The sequence below is a fragment of the Sus scrofa genome, chromosome 1, assembly GCF_054392235.1.
Source record: "Sus scrofa isolate SSC_HxYL_T2T_F1_AM1 chromosome 1, Sscrofa_HxYL_maternal_Yorkshire_Landrace_v2.0, whole genome shotgun sequence".
NCBI lineage: Eukaryota > Metazoa > Chordata > Mammalia > Artiodactyla > Suidae > Sus > Sus scrofa.
This window is the reverse complement of record NC_139383.1, coordinates 206,918,752-206,939,660: the sequence shown is the minus strand read 5'-3', so window position 1 is coordinate 206,939,660 and position 20,909 is coordinate 206,918,752. Positions and strand designations below refer to the sequence as shown.

Below are 20,909 nucleotides of genomic sequence, written 5' to 3'. Positions count from 1 at the left end.
TCACTACCACCACCACCACCATCCCTAACACTTTTGGTTATCTTTAAAAATTATCACATTCCTTCATTTTCTCTTTATGAACAGTAGAACAATGGTGAATACATAACTATACTACTCATGTGTGTTAGTTTCCTAGTGCTGCTATAATAAAGTATCACAAACGGTGACATAAAACAACAGAAATTTTCTTATAGTTCTGGAGGCTAAAAGTCTGAAATCAATGTGTCAGTAGATACTTGCTTCCTTTGGGACTCTAGGTAGAATCAGTCCTTCCTTGCTTCTTCCTAGCTACTGGTGGTAGATGTCAATCCTTGCAATTCTTTCCTTGACTTGTAGCTGCATCCCTTCCCTACCTGTATCATAAAATGGCATTCTCCTTGTGTGTTTCTGTTTTTATATCTTCTTATATAAAGATTGCAGTTATGCTGGATTAAGGCCCACCTTAATGACCTCAACTTAACTTGATTAAATCTGCAACAGCCCCATTTTGAAATTAGGTCACATTCACAGGTGCTAGAGATTAGGACTTCAATATATGTGTGGGGGGGATATAATTCAACCTATAACATTGTAGGAAAGCATATATCTGATCTATTCAGAGGAAAATAATTTCTAGAGATCAGTTCTTTGGACTTTGGATTGAATATTATGATTAAAGCTGTACATACATCATGATATTTTCTTTTATTATCTTCCTATTGGTAGAGATGTCTTTATCTTTGTTTAGGTCTTATATTTAGAAAATAAAATAAACTTACGCTACCAGCATCTTGTGAATCTTAGACTGAAAATAGCTTCTGAAAGTAGGGATTGGCAGAATATTGTAAAGCAACTACAATAAAAAGTTTTTTTAAAAAATAAAAAAGAAAGTATATAGGAATTTATTTCTAGTTTAGAAGTGTGCTTTGTAGGATTATTGAGTACTATAGATACTTGGTTTCTTTTGGTGGTTTAAATTTGTCCTCAGTATTATAACCTGAAGCCTATTTGAATAGTTTTTGATAAAATACTAAAGCAATTTTTTTATTCTCTTCAGGAAATAGCACACTCCCAGGTAAAACAGGAGGCTGTATTGCTGCATGAAAAACTTTATGAGTTGGAGTCCCATCGAGATCAAATGATTGCAGAAGACAAAAGCATGGGATCTCCAATGGAAGAGAGAGATAGATTACTTAAGCAGGTGGGAAAACAAATATAGTTATTTTAATATGTTAGGATTTGGTAAATGTATCAGTTTGTTTTATTTAAGGCATGTGAATTGAACTGGAAGCAAGTAAGTTTATTGTCTTAAAAAACAGTGAAAAGTGGACTCCACTTAAATTAATATGAACTCCTTGACCAAGAAAATCTAGGTAAAGGTCATTTCTCACATAAAGTGTTTTTTGATTAAATCAGAGTTTTATGTGATCTTCATGCATATTCTGGCAATTTTCTTCATGTTTTAAATCCTTATAAGGAAAAGTTAAAACTTTTTATTGATCAGTAAATAATTAGATAATACTATTGAAGATCTGTTCCATTATTTGTGTTGGGCCTTGTATTTGGGAAATGAAGTGCCCAAAGGGTGATGATTTTATATAGTTATTTCTATCAATGCCTCCATGAAGTGAATGAAGTTAAAATGTCCTGTGAATCACAGTATTTCATCAGGTTGTGTCACCTGTGTTCAGTAGCTTAATATCCTGAGGCTGCTTTAATTGAGCCTATTGTTTATCCTGAGATGCCCTAATTGCTGGGCCCTTAGGAGCTTCTATATTTGGGAATTGTTCCAGTCAGTAACCTACAAATGAGATGCCTTTGTGGTTTTAGAGTGAATCCAAAGGGTTTGCAAGAAGCTTAGGGATCAACTTAGGAGTTATTTAAGTATTAGAATCATTTTAGAAAAGTATTAAAATCAAGAAACTCTGAAGTTCCTTGGAAAGAAATCACTGAAGGCAGGGGAAGAGAGAGTAATCTTGGGGTCAGATTGCCAGGTAAAATACAGAATGAATGATTAAATTTAAATTTCAGATAAGCAATGAATAATCTTTAGAATAAATACATGTGCAAGGATGATGAGTACATTCTAAATATTGCATGGTATATAGGTACCCCACAAGTTATTCACTGTTTTTCTGGAATTCAGGTATAGCAAGGATTGCTAAATCTGGCAACCCTACCTTTTGTGTGGGTTGGAGATGGGTAGCAGGAGAGCATGGGTAGGAAGATAGGGTCACAAATCCTAGATACTTACGTAAACTGATCCAGGCCTGAAGATATATTAACCTTATGGTGTCATGTGGATAGCTATGGATATATCAGTTACCATTCTTCCTGTGGGAGAAAAAAGTCTATGAATGGTTTCCTAATGATGTTCCTTATACTATTTTCTTTTTATGCCTTTATAGGTTAAAGAAGATAATCAGGAGATAGCCAGCATGGAGCGACAGTATGTACATTTATACTAGGACATTTTACAGTTATTTCTCATCTTTTAAATTATATTCTAAATGTATAAGAGGTGCATGACTGTTAATAGTCATATTTTTCTATGGCTCATATTGACAATATTGATACAACTTTCAGTTTTATTTACAGCTTTAAATAATTTTTTGAATGTTTAGTTAAGAGCCATTACAGAGTATAATTGCTTTTAAAATTTTTTTATTAAACTCTAGTTGATTTACAATGTTCCTTCAGTTTCTGCTGAACAGCAAAGTGATCCAGCACCCCCTCCCCCCTATTTTTTTTCCATTTCCCATCATATATTTTAATTGCTTTTTAAAAACAGTAATGTGATATAACACACACCTTACAATTTGCATAGTTAAAGCATACAATTCACAGGTTTTTAGTATATTCACAGAGTTGTGCAAATACCACTTCAGTCAAACTTAGAATAGGTTAATCACGATAATAACCAATATCCCTTAACCATCATATTTCTCATCCCCTACTCCCAGCCCTTGGCAACCACTCTACTTTGTCCTATAGATTGGCCTGTTCTAGACACTTATAAATGAAAGCATTTGTGATCCTAGGTGACTGGATTCTTTCACTTAATATAATGTTTTCAAGGTTCATCTCTCTTGCCGGGAGTATCAGTATTTCATTTCTTTTTATTGCCAGATAATGTCTCATTGTATGGATATACCATATTTATCCATTCATTAATTGATGGAACATTTGGATTGTTTCCATTTTTTGGCTATGCTAGTATGAAGATTTGTGTATGAGTTTTTGCATAGACATATATTTTCACTTCTCTTGGGTATTTACCTAAGAGTAGAATTGCTAGTTCACATAGTAACTCTATATTTAACTTTTTGAGAAATGCCAGACTATTTTCCAAAGCAGCTGCACCATTTTACATTTTCACCAGCAGTGTATAAATGTCCAGCTTATCCATGACCTCATCAACACTTGTCTTTTTTGATGTTATCCATCATAGCGGGTATGAAGTGGTGTCTCATTATGGTTTTGATTTACATTTCCCTGATGACTAGTGAATGACTTTGAACTTCTTTCCTTGTACTTGTTGGTCATATGCATGTATTCTTTGGGGAAATGTCTGTTCACATTCTTTGCCTATTTTTAAATTGGGTTATTTATTGTTTTGTTATTGAATTATGATTTCTTTATATATTCCAAAATAGTCTCTTATCAGATAAATGATTTGCAAATTTTTTCTTCCATTCTGTAGACTGATTTTTCACTTTCTTTCTGGTATCCTGTGAAGCACAAAAGTTTTAAATTTTGATGATAGCTAGTTTATTTCTTTTGTTGCTTTTGTTGCTTTTGCTTCTGATGCTTCTGCTTTTGTTGTCACATATAAGAAACCAATGCTTAACTTAAGGTCATGAGGATTTATGCTTTTTTTAAAAATTTGAGTGTTTTATAGTTTATCTTATGTTTAGCTCTATGACCCATTTTTAGTTAACTTTTGTATATGGTGTGAGATAGGAGTCCAGTTTTATTCTTTGGCTTGTGTGTATCCAATTGTCCCAACATCATTTGTTGAAACACATGTTACTTAATATTCTTTCTCTGTTTAATCATTTTGGCACCTTTGTCAAAAATCAATTGTGTTATATAGATACAAGGTCCTATTTCTAGACTCACAGTTCTATTCCATTGCTATATATGTCTGTCCATTCTAATACCATACCGTCTTAATTACTATAGCTTTATAATAAGTACAACTGCTTTTGTTAAAACTTTAACCCATACAGTCTTCTCTCAGTGGTAAATTTTCTCTTATTTTCTAACTTTTGTGACTAATTTGACAATTTAGTTCTGTTTATACAAATCTACAGAAAGAAGGTTGTTAAAAGATTTTTTACTTTCTTGATATCACAAGTTAAACTCAAAATAAGGCTGGGGAAGGGTCTGCTGTTGAAATCAGGCAACCTAGCATTCTCAGAATACACTTGGACTCCAGATATGAATCATGAAAAAAGATTTAGAAAAAGTTTTTATCTCTAAATTTATAGTATTGTCCTTGGAATAAGGCCTATTATTTCTTGGTATTGTTTCTGCAGATTAGAAAAGATTTTAAGATTTCCTAACATCATCATTAAATGTTTTTACTAAGTATCTAAATCATCTGTCATAAATTCATTGAATAATATTTTCAATAGGTTAACAGATATAAAAGAAAAAATAAATCAATTTAGTGAAGAAATTAGACAACTTGACTTGGATTTAGAAGAACACCAAGGTAAATTTTTGGTATTTTTATAATGTATAATAATAGATACATAGCACTATTTATGCAATATTAACCTGGGCCTCAGGGACTGTTTATTATAATAAACAGTGGGGTTTATTATTAATTATTTATGATATCACTAAATTGAAGTACTAAGATTCTAAACTACTATAATACTAAGTAAGTATTATAGTTAGTATTGAATTATTTAAGAAACCTGATGTAACTTTAAATGGTTATATAATGACAGGAATTTATTTTGTTCTGCAAAGAAAAACAATTTTAAGTGAGAAGTGGTTTAAAGTTGCTGACAGATTTCTAAGTTATCCTTATTCAACAGGGTCAACTATTAACTGGGATAACTGGTAGAGCTGTAAGAGAGTGAGGATCAAGTCACAAATGACACAAAAAATGCAGAAAGAATTAATTCCCTATGGGGCCCAGTAATGAGGTGGCAAGTACTGATTATTCCAATCCTCTTTTAACTTTACTCAGCAGTAGAATTTGAAAAGCGAAGGCAGACACCAGAGCACTTGGATAGGCCTGGGATGTGAATAGGTGGAAATGCTGTGGTGGAGATTTGGTAGCTACAGTGTGTATGGTTCGGCTAAGAGTTTGGGTATAACATGTTCTTAACCAACTTCTTTCTAATAAGGGAAAGAAAGGTGTGTTCCTATGGCGCTTTAATCACAGATTAACTGCAAACTAGTTAATGTGCTCTTGGATTACCAAGAATTGACAAACTTTTTTTTTTTTTTAAATGATTTTTATTTTTTTTCCATTTTAGCTGGTTTACATTGTTCTGTCAATTTTCTACTCTACAGCAAGCTGACCCAGTCACACATATATATGTACATTTTTTTCTCTCACATTATCATGCTCCATTATAAGTGACTAGATATAGTTCCCAGTGCTATACATCAGGATTTCATTCCTACTTACCCATTCCAAAGGTAATAGTTTGCATCTATTAACCCCAAATTCCCAGTCCATCCCCCTTCCTCCCCCTCCCCCTTGGCAACCACAAGTCTGTTCTCCATGAAGGTTGACTGTTCTTTTAAGTTATGTATGATATTGTATATATACCTATTATGGCTAAAGAAACCTTCATAACAGGGAAAAGGGTGTTCTTTTTCTAACAATTTTTTACTTCAATTTTAATAGTGTATTAATTTCATTTGTGCTTTTTCTTTTCTTTTTAGGACCACACCTGCGAATATGGAAATTCCCAGGGCAGGGGTGGAATCAGAGCTGCAGCTGCCAGCCTATGCCATGGCCACAGCAACATTAGAACTGAGCTGCATCTGTGACCTACACCGCAGCTTGTGGCAATGCCAGATCCTTAACCCACTGAGTGAGGCCAGGGATCAAACCCACATTCTCATGGATAATAGTTGGTTTCTTAACCTGCTGAGCCACAATGGGAACTCCTATTTGTACTTTTTCTTGATTTAATAATAGCATTAGCTACTATTAATTAATTGCTTACCTGGACTGGGCAGTTTGTAATCTTTGTAGCAACCCTTTGACGCTTTGTAAACTCTTTTATACTTGAATCTCATGTAAGTTACTCAATTCTCACAGCTATTAATAGGCGAAGTCTAGATATAAACCAAGTTCTCTTTGACCCCAGAGTCTTAGTTCTACTGCCCAGGCCTAATCTTGGCTTTCTGATACAAAGTTCTATATTTGCAATATAAAAACTTTCTTGTGAAATGCTTACAGTCTTATTTACATGTGACTACATGTAGATGATTACATTGTTTGCATGTAAATAAGACTACAAGTAAATAATGACTACATGTAAATAAGACATCTAAAGGTAGGTAAACTTTAAGTTCCAGTTATTAGGTAAGTAAACTTATTTGAGCTTTTGTTTTCTCAACTGCAAAATGAATATAATGGTCCTACCTCACTAAGATTTATGACTGTTAAATGGTACATATGGCAAGGTAGGTTCACAATAAATTGTTAGTAAAATGTGTTTTTCTTTATTATTTTATTGCTTTTAATTTATATAGATCTAGTATTGTAGATTTTCTTAAATTATTCTGAGAAATCTGATAATGTTCTTGATTTCAGATGCTTTATGGGATACAGTTTAAATAACCTTCCTTCTTATAAATTTAAATTTCTAGTGAGATTCTACTTATTTTTCCAGTAAAATGCTCATTATTATTAATTGCTAGTTCTAAGATAAATAGAATGCTTAGAATTATAGCTTCTATTTTCCTTTTTTATTTTGTAACATTCTTTGTCCTTTTTGATTAATGTAGAAACAATCAGTAATATACTAGTAGCAAAAAGGCACTATTACGATGTACATATGTGCTATAATATGTATTTAAGTAAATATTATATATACATGTATGTATGTATTTATCAATGTATTAGTGTTTTGTTCTTCTGTATTATTAGTTCAACAGCAGAGAGGGTTTTTTTAGAAGGTTACTTGTTAGTTCAGGACCTCATTTTTCTTGCCTGAACTATTGTATATCCTCCTGTTTTGCTTACCTCCAGTTTTGCTCCCTCTCAGGTTCATCCACCACAGTGTTGCCAGAATGACTTATGCGAAATGAGCTTCTCTATCATTCTCTTACTTAGCAGTGGATCCCTTTGACCTACTTACAAGATAAAGTTTAAGAATCTTTATATGGCATTCTATAATCTGGCCTGTACTTGTAGCCTGGTACCACATCAGATTATTATTATTAGAATGTAAGGATACACTGTCAGCCTGCACTCCTCTGCCCTTATCATTCATATCCTTATATTCTAATAATAATAATCTGCTTGTGGTATCTCACAACTCACCCCATTTACCATACATCAAAGTATTGTTTCATGCTCAATTTTTTGCTCCTTTCATTTGTTCCCTTATTTTGAATGATCTTTTCCCTGTGATCTACCATACTAACGTCTCATCTTTTAAGATTTTTCTCAGATGTCCTTTCACAGCCAACATTATATCCCCAGCTTCCTTCCCTGACCTATTTCTGGGCTGGACTACGTGAGTGACCCCCTCCATTGTCAGAGCACACTGTGTAAATATATAACTTCATTGACCACTTTGTATTACCACTGTCTGCTTAGGTGTTTGTCTTTCCCAATTGTACATCCTCAAGGACAGGGACTATGTCTTACTCACTTTGGTAACCTCTTTCATCAATACAGTGCCTGAGACTGTAAATGTTCAATAAATCTTTGTGGAATGAACTAAACAGTCCAGTATTTTGGAAAGGAAAGATTTGTAGAATGAACTAAACGTAAGAGTAATCCTCTAGTCACTTCTTTGGGCCCTCTAGTTCTTAGGATATATAAATGCATTCTTATCCAGAAAGAGCTTAATTAATTAGCAAAAATTTTATTACTTTCTAGAGGGTTCCTACCTTGGATTTATGGTTTCCAATAAAGAGGTGGATTCTTATCTATATCTGCATTCTCAGCATTCCCTTGTCTCAAGATTCTGGATAATCTGCTCCTTAAGATATGGAGGATTAATTAAGTTATTTTGACTTTCTGGTCTATACTTATCTCTGCCCCAGCTTTCTTCCCTCTGGGCCATTTTATTAATTTCTTAGATGTTACCTGGTTTCTTCCATTTATAGTACCTGTGAAGAATCCAGCTAGGCCACCTTTTGCTTTGTGGGAGTTCAGATTAAGGTAGCATGTGAACCATAAAGGATGTTTGTACATGTCTGACTTTGTTAGTACTTGCTCCAACTTTTCAGTTTTCAGATAAACTTTTAAAAGATTTTCATAATTCATTCTCATTTTGAAGGCAACCTTAGGTATTGGTTTAGGTACAGTTACATTCTCTGCTAGGTATTAATGGTAGTAGCTCTATAATCCAACAACTTCCTCAAGTGCATCATATTTATGCATTTTTTAAGTCCTTAAATTTATGATTTGCTAAAAATTATATTGTCTCAAAGCTAGCTAAATTAAGTTGGTTAACAGTTATTTGACTATTCTATGAAAGTCTTCATTGTTTTCCAGGTGCTGAGTTATTTGTTTCTGTGACAATCTGAATAAAGCAGAAAAAAATCCTCCTAATACACTTAGACTTTTGAGCAATTATGTGTGGGCTTCTTTGCTCTCAAATTTTTGTTTTTTGTTTTTGTTTTTGTTTTTGTTTTTTGTCTTTTTTGCTATTTCTTGGGCCGCTCCTGTGGCATATGGAGGTTCCCAGGCTAGGGGTCCAATCGGAGCTGCCACCGGCCTACACCAGAGGCACAGCAACGCAGGATCCGAGCCGTGTCTGCGACCTACACCACAGCTCACGGCAATGCCGGATCGTTAACCCACTGAGCAAGGGCAGGGACCAAACCCGCAACCTTATGGTTCCTACTCGGATTCATTAACCACTGCGCCACGATGAGAACTCCTGCTCTCAAATTTTTATTTAGACTTTGTAAATAATTTTTAAAAATGAAGTAATCTCAAAAACAGAAAACTTCATTGTAATAAGATATTATTCTTTAAAACTGTTAGGTGATTTAATTTAGTTCTGTTATGTTAGGTATTTGCTAGACTTCACCCATACAAGTAGTTTCACTTTATTGATGGATCAGGTGATTTTGTTATATGGATTCTAAAAATATTTAGGTTTAAATATGTGTACTGTCTTATGTTTTAGCAAGGAAGGAATTATTATTTTTGCTAGGTAGGAGCAATGAGACATAGCTCTATTGAAAATTGTTATATGGTCAGAATTTGGCTACAGACTGCATCATTAAAGGACTGTTATTAGAGTACTGTTGGCAGATACCATGCTGCTTTTTAAAAAAGTCTAATTTCTACTGAAATCCATCTTGATTTCTTCTTTCTCAGATGAAGTTCCAGTCATTCAATATTTACTTAATTGTTGCTTTTTGAAATGCTTTTTCTGTGTAAGAAAGTAAAAGTAATGGAAAAAACCTGTTGCTCTCGGTAAAGAAGCAAAAAAAAATAGTAGCCTATATACTCACTTAACATAGGATACGGTTTTAATAAAGATCCTTTTACCTGAAGATTTACTTCTAACATATAGTGAATGGGGGGGGGGGGGTGTTTGTTTTTCATCTTTTGAGGACCGCACCTGTGGCATATGGAGGTTCTCAGGCTAGAGGTCAAATCGTAGCTGTAGCCACCAGCCAGCCTACATCATCCCTCCCATAACCACATCAATGCGGTATCTGGCTGCATCTGCAACCTACACCACAGTTCAGAGCATTGCCAGATCCTTAACCCACTGAGCAAAGCCAGGGATCAAACCTGTGTCCTCATGGATACTAACCAGATTCCTTTCCACTGAGCCATGACGGGAACTCCAGTAAAACTTAGTTTTTGATAAGGTAATTGTTGGCTAAGAAAATTTTTATTCTCACCACAAATTAATTTTCATATATGTCATATTTAATGTTCCTCAAAGTAAATAGTGGTTTTTGGTCCATTTAAATCAGGCCTCTACTTTACTCTCCACTGTCTTACATTAAATTCTAAAAAAGAACAGTGTTACCATTTTAAAATATGACAAAACCTTTCATGGTATAGGAACACAAAATAAATAGTTTTCTATGCAGAAGTCTGGGCCTTTTGAAATTAGGATGATTCTCAACTTTACTCAATGCAGCTTAGGTTTAGGCTTTCTCAAAAACCACTTGTCCATCTACTTCTAGCTTCCAAAATTTTAGTACTGTTGTTTCCTCTCCTATTTTCCTCATTGCTCAGAGTTTGTAAAAATTCTTTTTAATGGAAAGAATTTTAATTTTAATGGAATTTTGTAGGGGGAGGTAAGGGTTATATATACATGTTCAAAAAATTACCAGTTGTAAACTTACCCAGAATTTATAAAGAGTTTTAATTATCTTGATTGTACTTCATTTTATTGGATCGTGTATATGTATATGTATGTGTGTGTGTGTTGCCTCAAATGATCATTCTTACGTGTTTTCATTAACTGTGAAATTAGTCTCAGCATCTAGAGACTAATTTACCCCTTCCTGCTTTAAAAAAATTTTCCATAAATTAGTTATTTTAAAGATTCTAATTTCTTTTTTAAAATTGTGCACTTTCTGTATACAAACCTGGTATGTACTTAATGTGAAAAATTCAAGAAGTTTGCAAGTGAATAAAGTAAAAAGTCATCTCCTTTCTCATACTCATTCTGTTCTTCAGAGGTAGTCATTGTTTGCAGTTTGGTATTGAAAGACCTTTAGACTTTTTTCTATATACAGCATATATGTACATATATATTTTTTTTAATTGAGTGATATTATGTAGTTCTTCTAAGCTTGAGTCTTTTCATTTAGCTATATATAATGAACATTCTTCCATATGTGGATGTGTACTTCATTCTAAGAAGTATAACATAGTGGTCAATGTTAGGGCTTTAGTGCCAGACTAAGAATGGTGCCTGACGTGTATTTAAGTTCTTAGAACTATTAGCTGTAGTTATATTGATATTGTTGTTATATATAGTATTAGCTGTATTAACATTGACATTAGGTTGTTTTTAGTTTTTCAGTACCAAGAACAATACTGCAGTTAATAACCTTGATACATACATGTTCGTTAATTTGTGTATTTCTATAGGTTAAATTTCTAGAAGTGAAATTTTAAATAGAATGTTACTTACGTATATAATTTTGATTATTTTTGAAAATTTCTTTTCAGAAAAGGTTTCACCATTTTATACAACCAGAGGCAGTGTATGAAAGTATTTCTTCTAACCAATGCTAGTTGTTAGAAATTTCTTAGTTTTCATCAGTCAGGATAATATACACTTTTCTGACAGTTTACTGTTCTCAGTGGCCTGAATTTGTAGTAATACCATGATCCACAAGATGGGGCCAATTTTCTGGACATCTATAAACTAAGACTAGTCTTGTTGAACACATTTAATAAAGTATTTTTGGGGCAGTGTTACTTACTATAAATTATTCCTTCAATTTTAGAGTGTGGTATCTTCCCAAGGATTGATTAGATTATAAAACCGAGTATCATGTGGTTATAATAGAACATATCACAGACATCTAAGTATCTAATAGCTGTAGTGTGATAAATATGTATATAATAGAAGTATGCATAAAATACTGTAGGATCGTTGGATTACTATCCTAAACTCCGAATGAATTCATTGTGGTATACTCCACAATTTATAGACTGCTTTCAAGAGTAGTAAAAACAAAATATAACAACTTTCTTTGTTTTATCTGTAGGATTTTTCTTTCCACTCAGAGTTCCAAGGCCTAGGGTAGAAGCTTTTATTCTTTGATTATGTCAGGTAAAATAAAATTTATAAAGACAGAATAGTTTTGTTTTAGAGTACGAGTTCTACAACTCAAACACCAGAATGCAAATCTGGGCTGTTTTACTGGCTGATCTTAGACATGCTACTTGAGTTTTCTGTACTTAGTTTCCTCATCTTTAAAATAGAGATAACAATAGTACCTACCTTCCTCTTAAGGTTACTGCAAGGACCAGGTGAATGGAGTGTGTGTGCATGTGTATGTGAGTCAGAATAACATGTAACTTAGAAATTGCACATAAATGTTAGTTATTAGCTGTTTTTTTTGTTGTTGTTGTTGTTGTTGTTGTTGTTTTTGTTTTTTTCTGTACCTATGACATGTGGAATTTCCCAGGCCAGGTATTGAACCTGTGCTACAGTTGTGGCCTTTGCCACAGCTGCAGCACACTGGATCCTTAACCTGCTGAACCACAAGGGAATTTCCTATTAACTGCTATTATTAATGCTATTAATTTATAAACTGAAACTTAAAGAACTTTCCTCAAGATTTTCCCAAAACATGTTTGGAAAGTATTTTCCCAGGAGGTACAAGATAATGTATTCAATATCTTCTGGTAGTTTCTCAATATACATTCAATGAAGAATGAATCATTGCTTATTGTTCATTTTGGAGACTGGTTAAACTATACTTTGTACTTTTTGTTAAGATGGTGGTATTATCTTCAGACCAGGCACATGAGCACCATCTGAAATTTGTTAGAAATAAAACTTCTTGGACTTTACCTAGGACATACTGAACATGAAACCTTTGGAATGGGACGTAGCAATTTGTGTTGCAACAAACCCTCCTGATGATTCTGATGCATGGTAAAGTTTGATAACCACTGCTTTAGGAAATAATTAAGAACTTACATTTTGTTTAGTACATGCCAAGGATTACTCATTATACCATCTGATTTTATTGGTATTAGTCTGTTGAAACAAACTTATTCAAGCCCTTTTTCTTTTCTTTAGAAATAGTGAGGTATTAAGCAATAATTTAACTTTTCATATTTAGATAATTTTTGTTGTTTTTTTAAATGCCTCTTGTAGACAGAACTGGAATCACAGATTTTTACAGCTGTAAAAAAAACCCTTCCTGGGAGTTCCCGTCGTGGCGCAGTGGTTAACGAATCCGACTAGGAACCATGAGGTTGCGGGTTCGGTCCCTGCCCTTGCTCAGTGGGTTGACGATCTGGCGTTGCCGTGAGCTGTGGCGTAGGTTGCAGACGCGGCTCGGATCATGCGTTGCTGTGGCTCTGGCGTAGGCCGGTGGCTACAGCTCCTATTCAACCCCTAGCCTGGGAACCTCCATATGCCGCGGGAGCGGCCCAAGAAATAGCAACAACAACAACAACAAAAGACAAAAGACAAAAGACAAAAAAAAAAAAAAAAAAAAAAAAAACCCTTCCTGCAAAAATTTAAAACGTTTTGTGGAGAATGTATGATTGATATATTGGGTGAAGCCTGAAGCTAAAAGTTAAAGGCAGTAAAGTTATATGTACTCATTTTAACATACCAATTTAGTAGTATTTGATATACTAGTTTATTACTTACTGTTATAGTGATATGCAAAAAGTAGGTGAGAGAGAGAGACAATATAAAAATATGGACTCAATAGAACTCTAAAACTAATTAAAATTGAAATAATAGTGGGAGAGGAGAAAATATTGTAGCTTACTAAAATATGTGTAAATATTAGAGGGGATTTAGATATCAGCTCAGTGTGAATTCTTATGATATAGCTTCAGAAACAGCTGTAATCCTAGATTGCATTAACAGAAGATGAATATATAGAATATGAGAAGTGGGAGTTTCCATTGTGGCTCATCGGAAATGAATCTGACTAGTATCCATGAGGACACAGGTTCAATCCCTGGCCTTGCTCAGTGGGTTAAGGATTCAGCCTTGCCATGAGCTATGGTATAGGTTGCAGATGTGGCTTGGATCTGGTGTTGCTGTGGCTGTAGCGTAGGCCAGTGGCTACAGCTCCGATTCAACCCCTAGCCTTGGAACCTTCATGTGTTGCAGGTATGGCCCTAAAATGATAAAAATAAAATAATAAAATAAAGTAGAATATGAAAAGTGATAGTCTGCTTGGAATCCTAAGTTTATTGGCATCATACTTTAAAAGGGATATATAGGAACTAGAATTCCTTTAAGAGTAAAGTGAACAGAATGGTAAAGAGACTGAAAACATGCCACATAAGGAACACTCTTATGTTGCTTTCTATTGCCTTTTCACCTCTAAAATCAGTAGGCCTACTCAGCCTTGCGGCATGGGGAATCACTAGCATACACCTTGTTGTACACTGATCAGGAGAGAAGATTGGATAGCTCCCTGTTCTGGAAAATGTTCTGGAAAATGGTGTTCTGGAAAATGGTGATCCTTCTCTGGGATCAGAACTGCTTCTCAGTATAAAAGTCGAGATTGCTCTGTAAGCCCTGATTCAAGAGAACATTTTGATAGAAAGGTAAAAGAGTCAGATGACCCTAATGACAGTGAAGACAAATGTGATTGTGGTGGCCTTCAGCCCTTTGGTGTGGCAGCACTGGCTGTCTATAGCAGAGAGTATCAAAAGTGGTGTCTTTTCAGAGTTCCCGGTATGGCACAGTGGTTAACGAATCCGACTAGGAACCATGAGGTTGCTGGTTCGATTCCCTGGCCTTGCTCAGTGGGTTAAGGGTCCAGCGATGCTGTGAGTTGTGGTGTAGGTTGCAGATGTGGCTCGGATCCAGGGTTGCTGTGGCTCAGGCGTAGGCCTGTGGCTACAGCTCTGATTAGACGCCTAGCCTGGGAACCTCCATATGCCACAGGAGCAGCCCAAGAAATGGCAAAAAGACAAAAAAAAAAAAAAAAAAAAAAAAAAAAAGATGTCTTTTCTACAATATTCCAAGTCTTTTGTAACACTCCATACTCATTTCTTCTTTCCTCCCTGTGAGGGAAAAAAGACCTGAATTTATAGCCAAAAATTTTGGATACTTGTCTTATGAGAGTATGATTTTTTAAGGAAATATCTTATTCACTGCTATAGCTCCTATATTACCCATTAAAGTGCCTTGCTGATAGGATACTTTCTACATAAAAACCTCCTCAACTCTTTTCACCCATCTAGTTACCATACTATTTCATTTATCCCTTAGTAACAGTACTTATCCTGCATTGTAACTCTTTGCTTTTGTGCACCTGATAGATTGTCAGCCCTTCTAGGATAGAGTGGTAACTGTCTTGTTCATTTTGATATTCCCCAGAACTTATTATAGTATCTGACACAGAGTAGATACTCATTACATTTGGAAGAAATAAATTATGTAAAAGTATAATCACATCAGATATTCAAGAGTTTGAGGATAGCTCTAAAATAACCCTCATTTTATGAGTGTGTCCTTTTCCTTCTCATTTGGTCTTCTCATTGTTAATCTTTCTGCATTAGACCTTTTTCTGGCCTGCTTTGCACCTCCAGTGTGATAACTGATTAGCTTACCCATCTATGATCTTGTCCTCTCCTATGATAGTAAATTTACAAGCCTTATATTTAATCCTACTTTAGGACTGCTCACATCTATACATTGCTTCTCATGGGAAGCTCAGATATTAATCCACCAACTGAGGAATCATAAAGTAGAGACTTTCACTAGGGCCATGATCTATTTTCGTTTTAATAACAGTAATCAGGGAGGAGGTTTTATGAAGCTTAGGAATCTGCTAGATATATGGGTGCTTTGTCCTATCTAATCCAGCTGGCCAGCTGTGTAGCTGGAGACATTGACCAGATGTGACTTCCAACTCCATCTGATGGCACCTTGCAGCATGGATATTAGAGGGGCAGGAGGGAGGAATATCCTAGGCTTCTGACATAGATGGTAAGTATATGGAGAAGGGCTTTTGAATATAATAGGGAACACAGAGGGATACAGACTTTGAGGGGGAAGACTGATGTGTTTAATTATGGATATACTGTGTATTAGGATGTCCCAGAATGTATCCACATGAATGTATCTAGTAAGCAATTGGACAAAACAATCTGAAAATTAGGAAGAAAGATCATTTGAGGGTTCTTAAACCACAAGAATGAGTGGGATTTCCTTCTAAAGTAGCAATAGAAGTCAACTAAGAGCAGAATCCCAGAATTTAAATGAAGAAAGGGAAAGGCGTAAGAGAAGACAGAAAAGGAATGATCTGAGAGTAAGAAAAACCAGAAAAGCCCCACCCTCAGATAGCAAAAAACACGAAAAAAATTGAAAGAAGGAAGGAAGTATCAATAGTGTCAAATATTACAGAATAAGGTAAGAATTGGAAATTGCTCCTTGGATTTGATAATTAGAAAGTCATATGGTCTTTTTTTTTTTTTTTTTGTCTTTTTTCTTTTGTCTTTTTAGGGTCGCATCTGCGGCATATGGAGATTCCCAGGGTCTAATTGGAGCTGTAGCCTCTGGCCTATGCCACAGCCACGGCAATGTCAGATCCGAGCTGTGTCTGCAACCTACACCACAACTCACAGCAACACCGGATCCTTAACCCACTGAGCAAGGCCAGGGATCGAACCCAAAACCTCATGGTTCCTAGTCGGATTCGTTTCTGCTGCCTCACAATGGAAACTCCAGAGAGTAATATAATCTTACTGTGAACAATATTATTGGAATAGCAGGAGAAGAAGCCTTATTGTAGTGTCTTGAAATCTGATAGCAAGATGAGACCTGGAAACATCATGTGTAAGAAATTCTCAAGTTTAGAAGAAAGATAAGATCGTAGTTAAATTTCTATAAAGCCTAGGATACAGGCTTTCTTCTTAATCCCTTGATGCCTGACCAATCTCTCCACAGGGCAATTTAGCCACATAATGAACTAAGATTCTCTAAGAAATTTAAGTCATGTCAGGTTCAGCTGATACTTCATGTGTTATGTGACGTTTATGTGCACATCACCCTCTTATGAGGGTATTCCAGATCATGTATGCTACAGGCTCATATTCTTCTCCTTGTTTCCCACCACAGAAACTTGCTGTAAGTGAATGGTAACATTATTATAGGACTAGTTTTAATCCATCTATAATGTATTTTTTTAAAAATGTAATCACGTACAAACTTATATTAGTAAGAAACCACTCTCTCTCCTCCCCCTTACAACTAATTGTGCCACATCAGGTACTCTTGAGACCGTTGTTGTTCATTTAAACCAAATAGTATTCAGTTAAGTTGTAAAGGCATGAAAGCCTTAGTGAGGTGAATTCCAACTAGAAGTGAATTCCTAGTAGGAGTGTTTCCCATTGTTTCTGAGTGTTTCCTGGCTAGGAATTCATGACCTCTGGGTATTTACTATTCTTAGACGGTAGCTTTCAGCTTTTTACTACCAGTACTGTTGTGGGGGCCTCAACATGATTTTCTTTATATCAGGGCTGTCCTCAATGAGTTTGAGAAAAATATTTTCAGATCAGAAAGCTGAAAAGCTGTCTGCTGACTTGGGTCTCTGACTTTGCCATCACCTTTGTGTACTCATAACTCACTTCTCACCCAAGCAAATATACAAGTGGGAGTCTAGGCCTCCATGTAATTAGGGATTCTACCCTGATTATTTACATCCACTCCCTAATATTATTGCTGCTCTAGCCAGTACTTGGAAAAACTGTATACCTTATAGGAGGATAAAAGAACACAGGACCATTGGGTTTTAGCCTTTGGACTCTTAACCAATGGCTCCCCCATTTTCTTTGAACTCTTTCTAGAGGCCAGATTCTTATCAGGAACCCCCTTAGAAATCTCTAGCCTTTTATTCTGTCCATCTTTGCTAGGTATCATCTTTGTAACCTTCCTTAGTTTCTTCAGATTGCTAAGAACTAACTGACTTTAATAAAGAACTTACAGATTGGAGCAAGCACAAATTTATCTTGCTTTCTCTGACTGGAGCCCTGGCAGCACAGGCTTGAGCCATCTCACTAGTCCAGGAAAATAGCCCTGTGCCTCCAAAACTCAATTTCTGTTACACTGAAAATCCTCTTGTTCTAAAATAATCATAATCCACCGCTACTAATGGTTCCTTTATTCAGCTGAAGTGTCAGATTTCACCCATCTGTATGGGCCTTGGATTTATACCCTTTTAATCATGGCTTTCACATGTATTAAATGTAACATGTCTACAACTGCTACATACAACCTCTTCCTCAATTTGCTTTTCTTTTCAGTAAATAATACCACCATGCCCTCAGTTGCCCGAGCAAGAAACCTGGGAACTAACTTGACCCCTCCTTCTCTAACCCTTACTAAAATCCATTCACTCTGGCTCTTAAATATCTCAAAAATCCTCTACCTTACATCCTAATTGCCACGAGGCAATCTTCATCTTTCACCTGGATTACTGTGGCAGCCTCCAACTGGTCTTATTGCCTCCAACCTTACTTCTCTTTTTTTCTCCCGATAAGGAGATTGAAATTTGAAAAAAATGAAAATTGAAGAATTCCCTTGAGGCACGGCAGGTTAAGGATCCATCATTGTCACTGTAGCGGCTCTGGTTGCCGCTATGTTGCATGCTCAGTCCCTGGCCTAGGAACTTTCACATGCCATGGGTGCAGCCAAAAAAAAAAAAAGAAAATTAAATTAATTATTTTATTCCTCTGCTTAAAATTCTTCAGTAATTTTACCATAGTCCTTAGGAGAAATTCCAGACTTTTATAACATGTGTCATAAGTTGTCGCATAACTTACCTCATCTTTGTGTTACTTTTTCACTTCACATTCTCAGCCTGAACCATACCGCTTTTTTATGCCACTTTTTCAGTTTCTTTTGCTACCATATTCATCCTCACTTTCACATTTCTGTACTTGTAATGCTTTGACTTTGAACTCTTTTTGTATTTTGACCAGGTAACTCTTATTCATTCATTATTTATATTGCAACTTATATATTACTTCTTTATAGAGGAAAATTTCCTGAAACCCCAAACTAGATTAATTGTCCTTGCTATGTGCTGCTATAGCACCATTTACTTTGATATGATAGCACTTGGTACATTTTAATTGTCTAAACATTAAGCTCTGTGAAGGAAGTAACCCTGCCATCTTGTTTTCTGTTGTGAGCTAGTCAGAGATGAAATAAGCTTTTGGGAGAGTTTATGTTCTATCACCAGTGTGTTCATGCGTAGGCTGAATATCTTCCTGTTGGAACTGAGATTAAAAAAATTGGAAAGCCCATTCAGAAGATTTTTCTTTCCAAATAGTCAAATATATGTATGTAAAACTGTTTTAAAAGACTCTGTAAGTTCATGTAATTGAAAATATTCGGTATTTAATGACTAGTGGTATATAGATAGCCTAAGAGATATTTCTTTTTTTTTTTTTTTTTTTTTTTTTTTTTTAATTTTATTTTCCCACTGTACAGCAAGGGGGTCAGGTTATCCTTACATGTATACATTACAATTACAGTTTTTCCCCCACCATTTCTTCTGTTGCAACATGAGTATCTAGACATAGTTCTCAATGCTATTCAGCGGGATCTCCTTGTAAATCTATTCTAAGTTGTGTCTGATAAGCCCAAGCTCCCGATCCCTCCCACTCCCTCCCCCTCCCATCAGGCAACCACAAGTCTCTTCTCCAAGTCCATGATTGATTTTCTTTTCTGAGGAGATGTTCATTTGTGCTGGATATTAGATTCCAGTTATAAGTGATGTCATATGGTATTTGTCTTTGTCTTTCTGGCTCATTTCACTCAGTATGAGATTCTCTAGTTCCATCCATGTTGCTGCAAATGGCATGATGTCATCCTTTTTTATGGCTGAGTAGTATTCCATCGTGTATATATACCACATCTTCCGAATCCAATCCTCTGTCGATGGACATTTGGATTGTTTCCATGTCCTGGCTATTGTGAATAGTGCTGCAATGAACATGCGGGTGCATGTGTCTCTTTTAAGTAGAGCTTTGTCCGGATAGATGCCCAAGAGTGGGATTGCAGGGTCATATGGAAGTTCTATGTATAGATTTCTAAGGTATCTCCAAACTGTTCTCCATAGTGGCTGTACCAGTTTACATTCCCACCAACAGTGCAGGAGGGTTCCCTTTTCTCCACAGCCCCTCCAGCACTTGTTATTTGTGGATTTATTAATGATGGCCATTCTGACTGGTGTGAGGTGGTATCTCATGGTAGTTTTGATTTGCATTTCTCTTATAATCAGCGATGTTGAGCATTTTTTCATGTGTTTGTTGGCCATCTGTATATCTTCCTTGGAGAAATGTCTATTCAGGTCTTTTGCCCATTTTTCCATTGATTGATTGGTTTTTTTGCTGTTGAGTTGTATAAGTTGCTTGTATATTCTAGAGATTAAGCCCTTGTCAGTTGCATCATTTGAAACTATTTTCTCCCATTCTGTAAGTTGTCTTTTTGTTTTCTTTTGGGTTTCCTTTGCTGTGCAAAAGCTTTTCAGTTTGATGAGGTCCCATGGGTTTATTTTTGCTCTAATTTCTATTGCTTTGGGAGACTGACCTGAGAAAATATTCATGATGTTGATGTCAGAGAGTGTTTTGCCTATGTTTTCTTCTAGGAGTTTGATGGTGTCCTGTCGTATATTTAAGTCTTTCAGCCATTTTGAGTTTATTTTTGTGCATGGTGTGAGGGTGTGTTCTAGTTTCATTGCTTTGCATACAGCTGTCCAGGTTTCCCAGCAATACTTGCTGAATAGACTTTCCTTTTCCCATTTGATGTTCTTGCCTCCCTTGTCAAAGATTAATTGACCATAGGTGTCAGGGTTAATTTCCAGATTCTCTATTCTGTTCCATTGGTCTGTCTGTCTGTTTTGATACCAGTACCACACTGTTTTGATGACTGTGGCTTTGTAGTATTTCTTGAAGTCTGGGAGAGTGATGCCTCCTGCTTGGTTTTTGTTTCTCAGGATTGCTTTGGCGATTCTCGGTCTTTTGTGGTTCCATATAAATGTTTGGATTGTTTGTTCTAGTTCTGTGA

General features: G+C 35.6%; 2 protein-coding genes across 7 annotated transcripts in view; one reads left to right on the top strand and one right to left on the bottom strand.

The window, feature by feature from the left end:
- The window catches only part of LRRC19 (leucine rich repeat containing 19), a 34,548-nt gene extending 19,715 nt beyond the window's left edge, over positions 1-14,833 (bottom strand). The window contains exon 1 of the mRNA XM_084983328.1: positions 14,574-14,833. The gene's annotated coding sequence lies outside the window, so the exon portion shown is untranslated. The remainder of the gene's footprint in view (positions 1-14,573) is intronic.
- The window catches only part of IFT74 (intraflagellar transport 74), a 94,798-nt gene that overhangs the window by 50,836 nt on the left and 23,053 nt on the right, over positions 1-20,909 (top strand). For 5 of the 6 annotated variants that reach the window (XM_005654488.4, XM_084983319.1, XM_013986009.3 and 2 more), the window contains 3 exons: positions 1,037-1,180; positions 2,388-2,428; positions 4,620-4,699. In XM_005654488.4, the coding sequence (XP_005654545.1) occupies positions 1,037-1,180; positions 2,388-2,428; positions 4,620-4,699 (265 nt within the window). The remainder of the gene's footprint in view (positions 1-1,036; positions 1,181-2,387; positions 2,429-4,619; positions 4,700-20,909) is intronic. The other variant, XR_014820543.1, reaches the window with a different exon arrangement.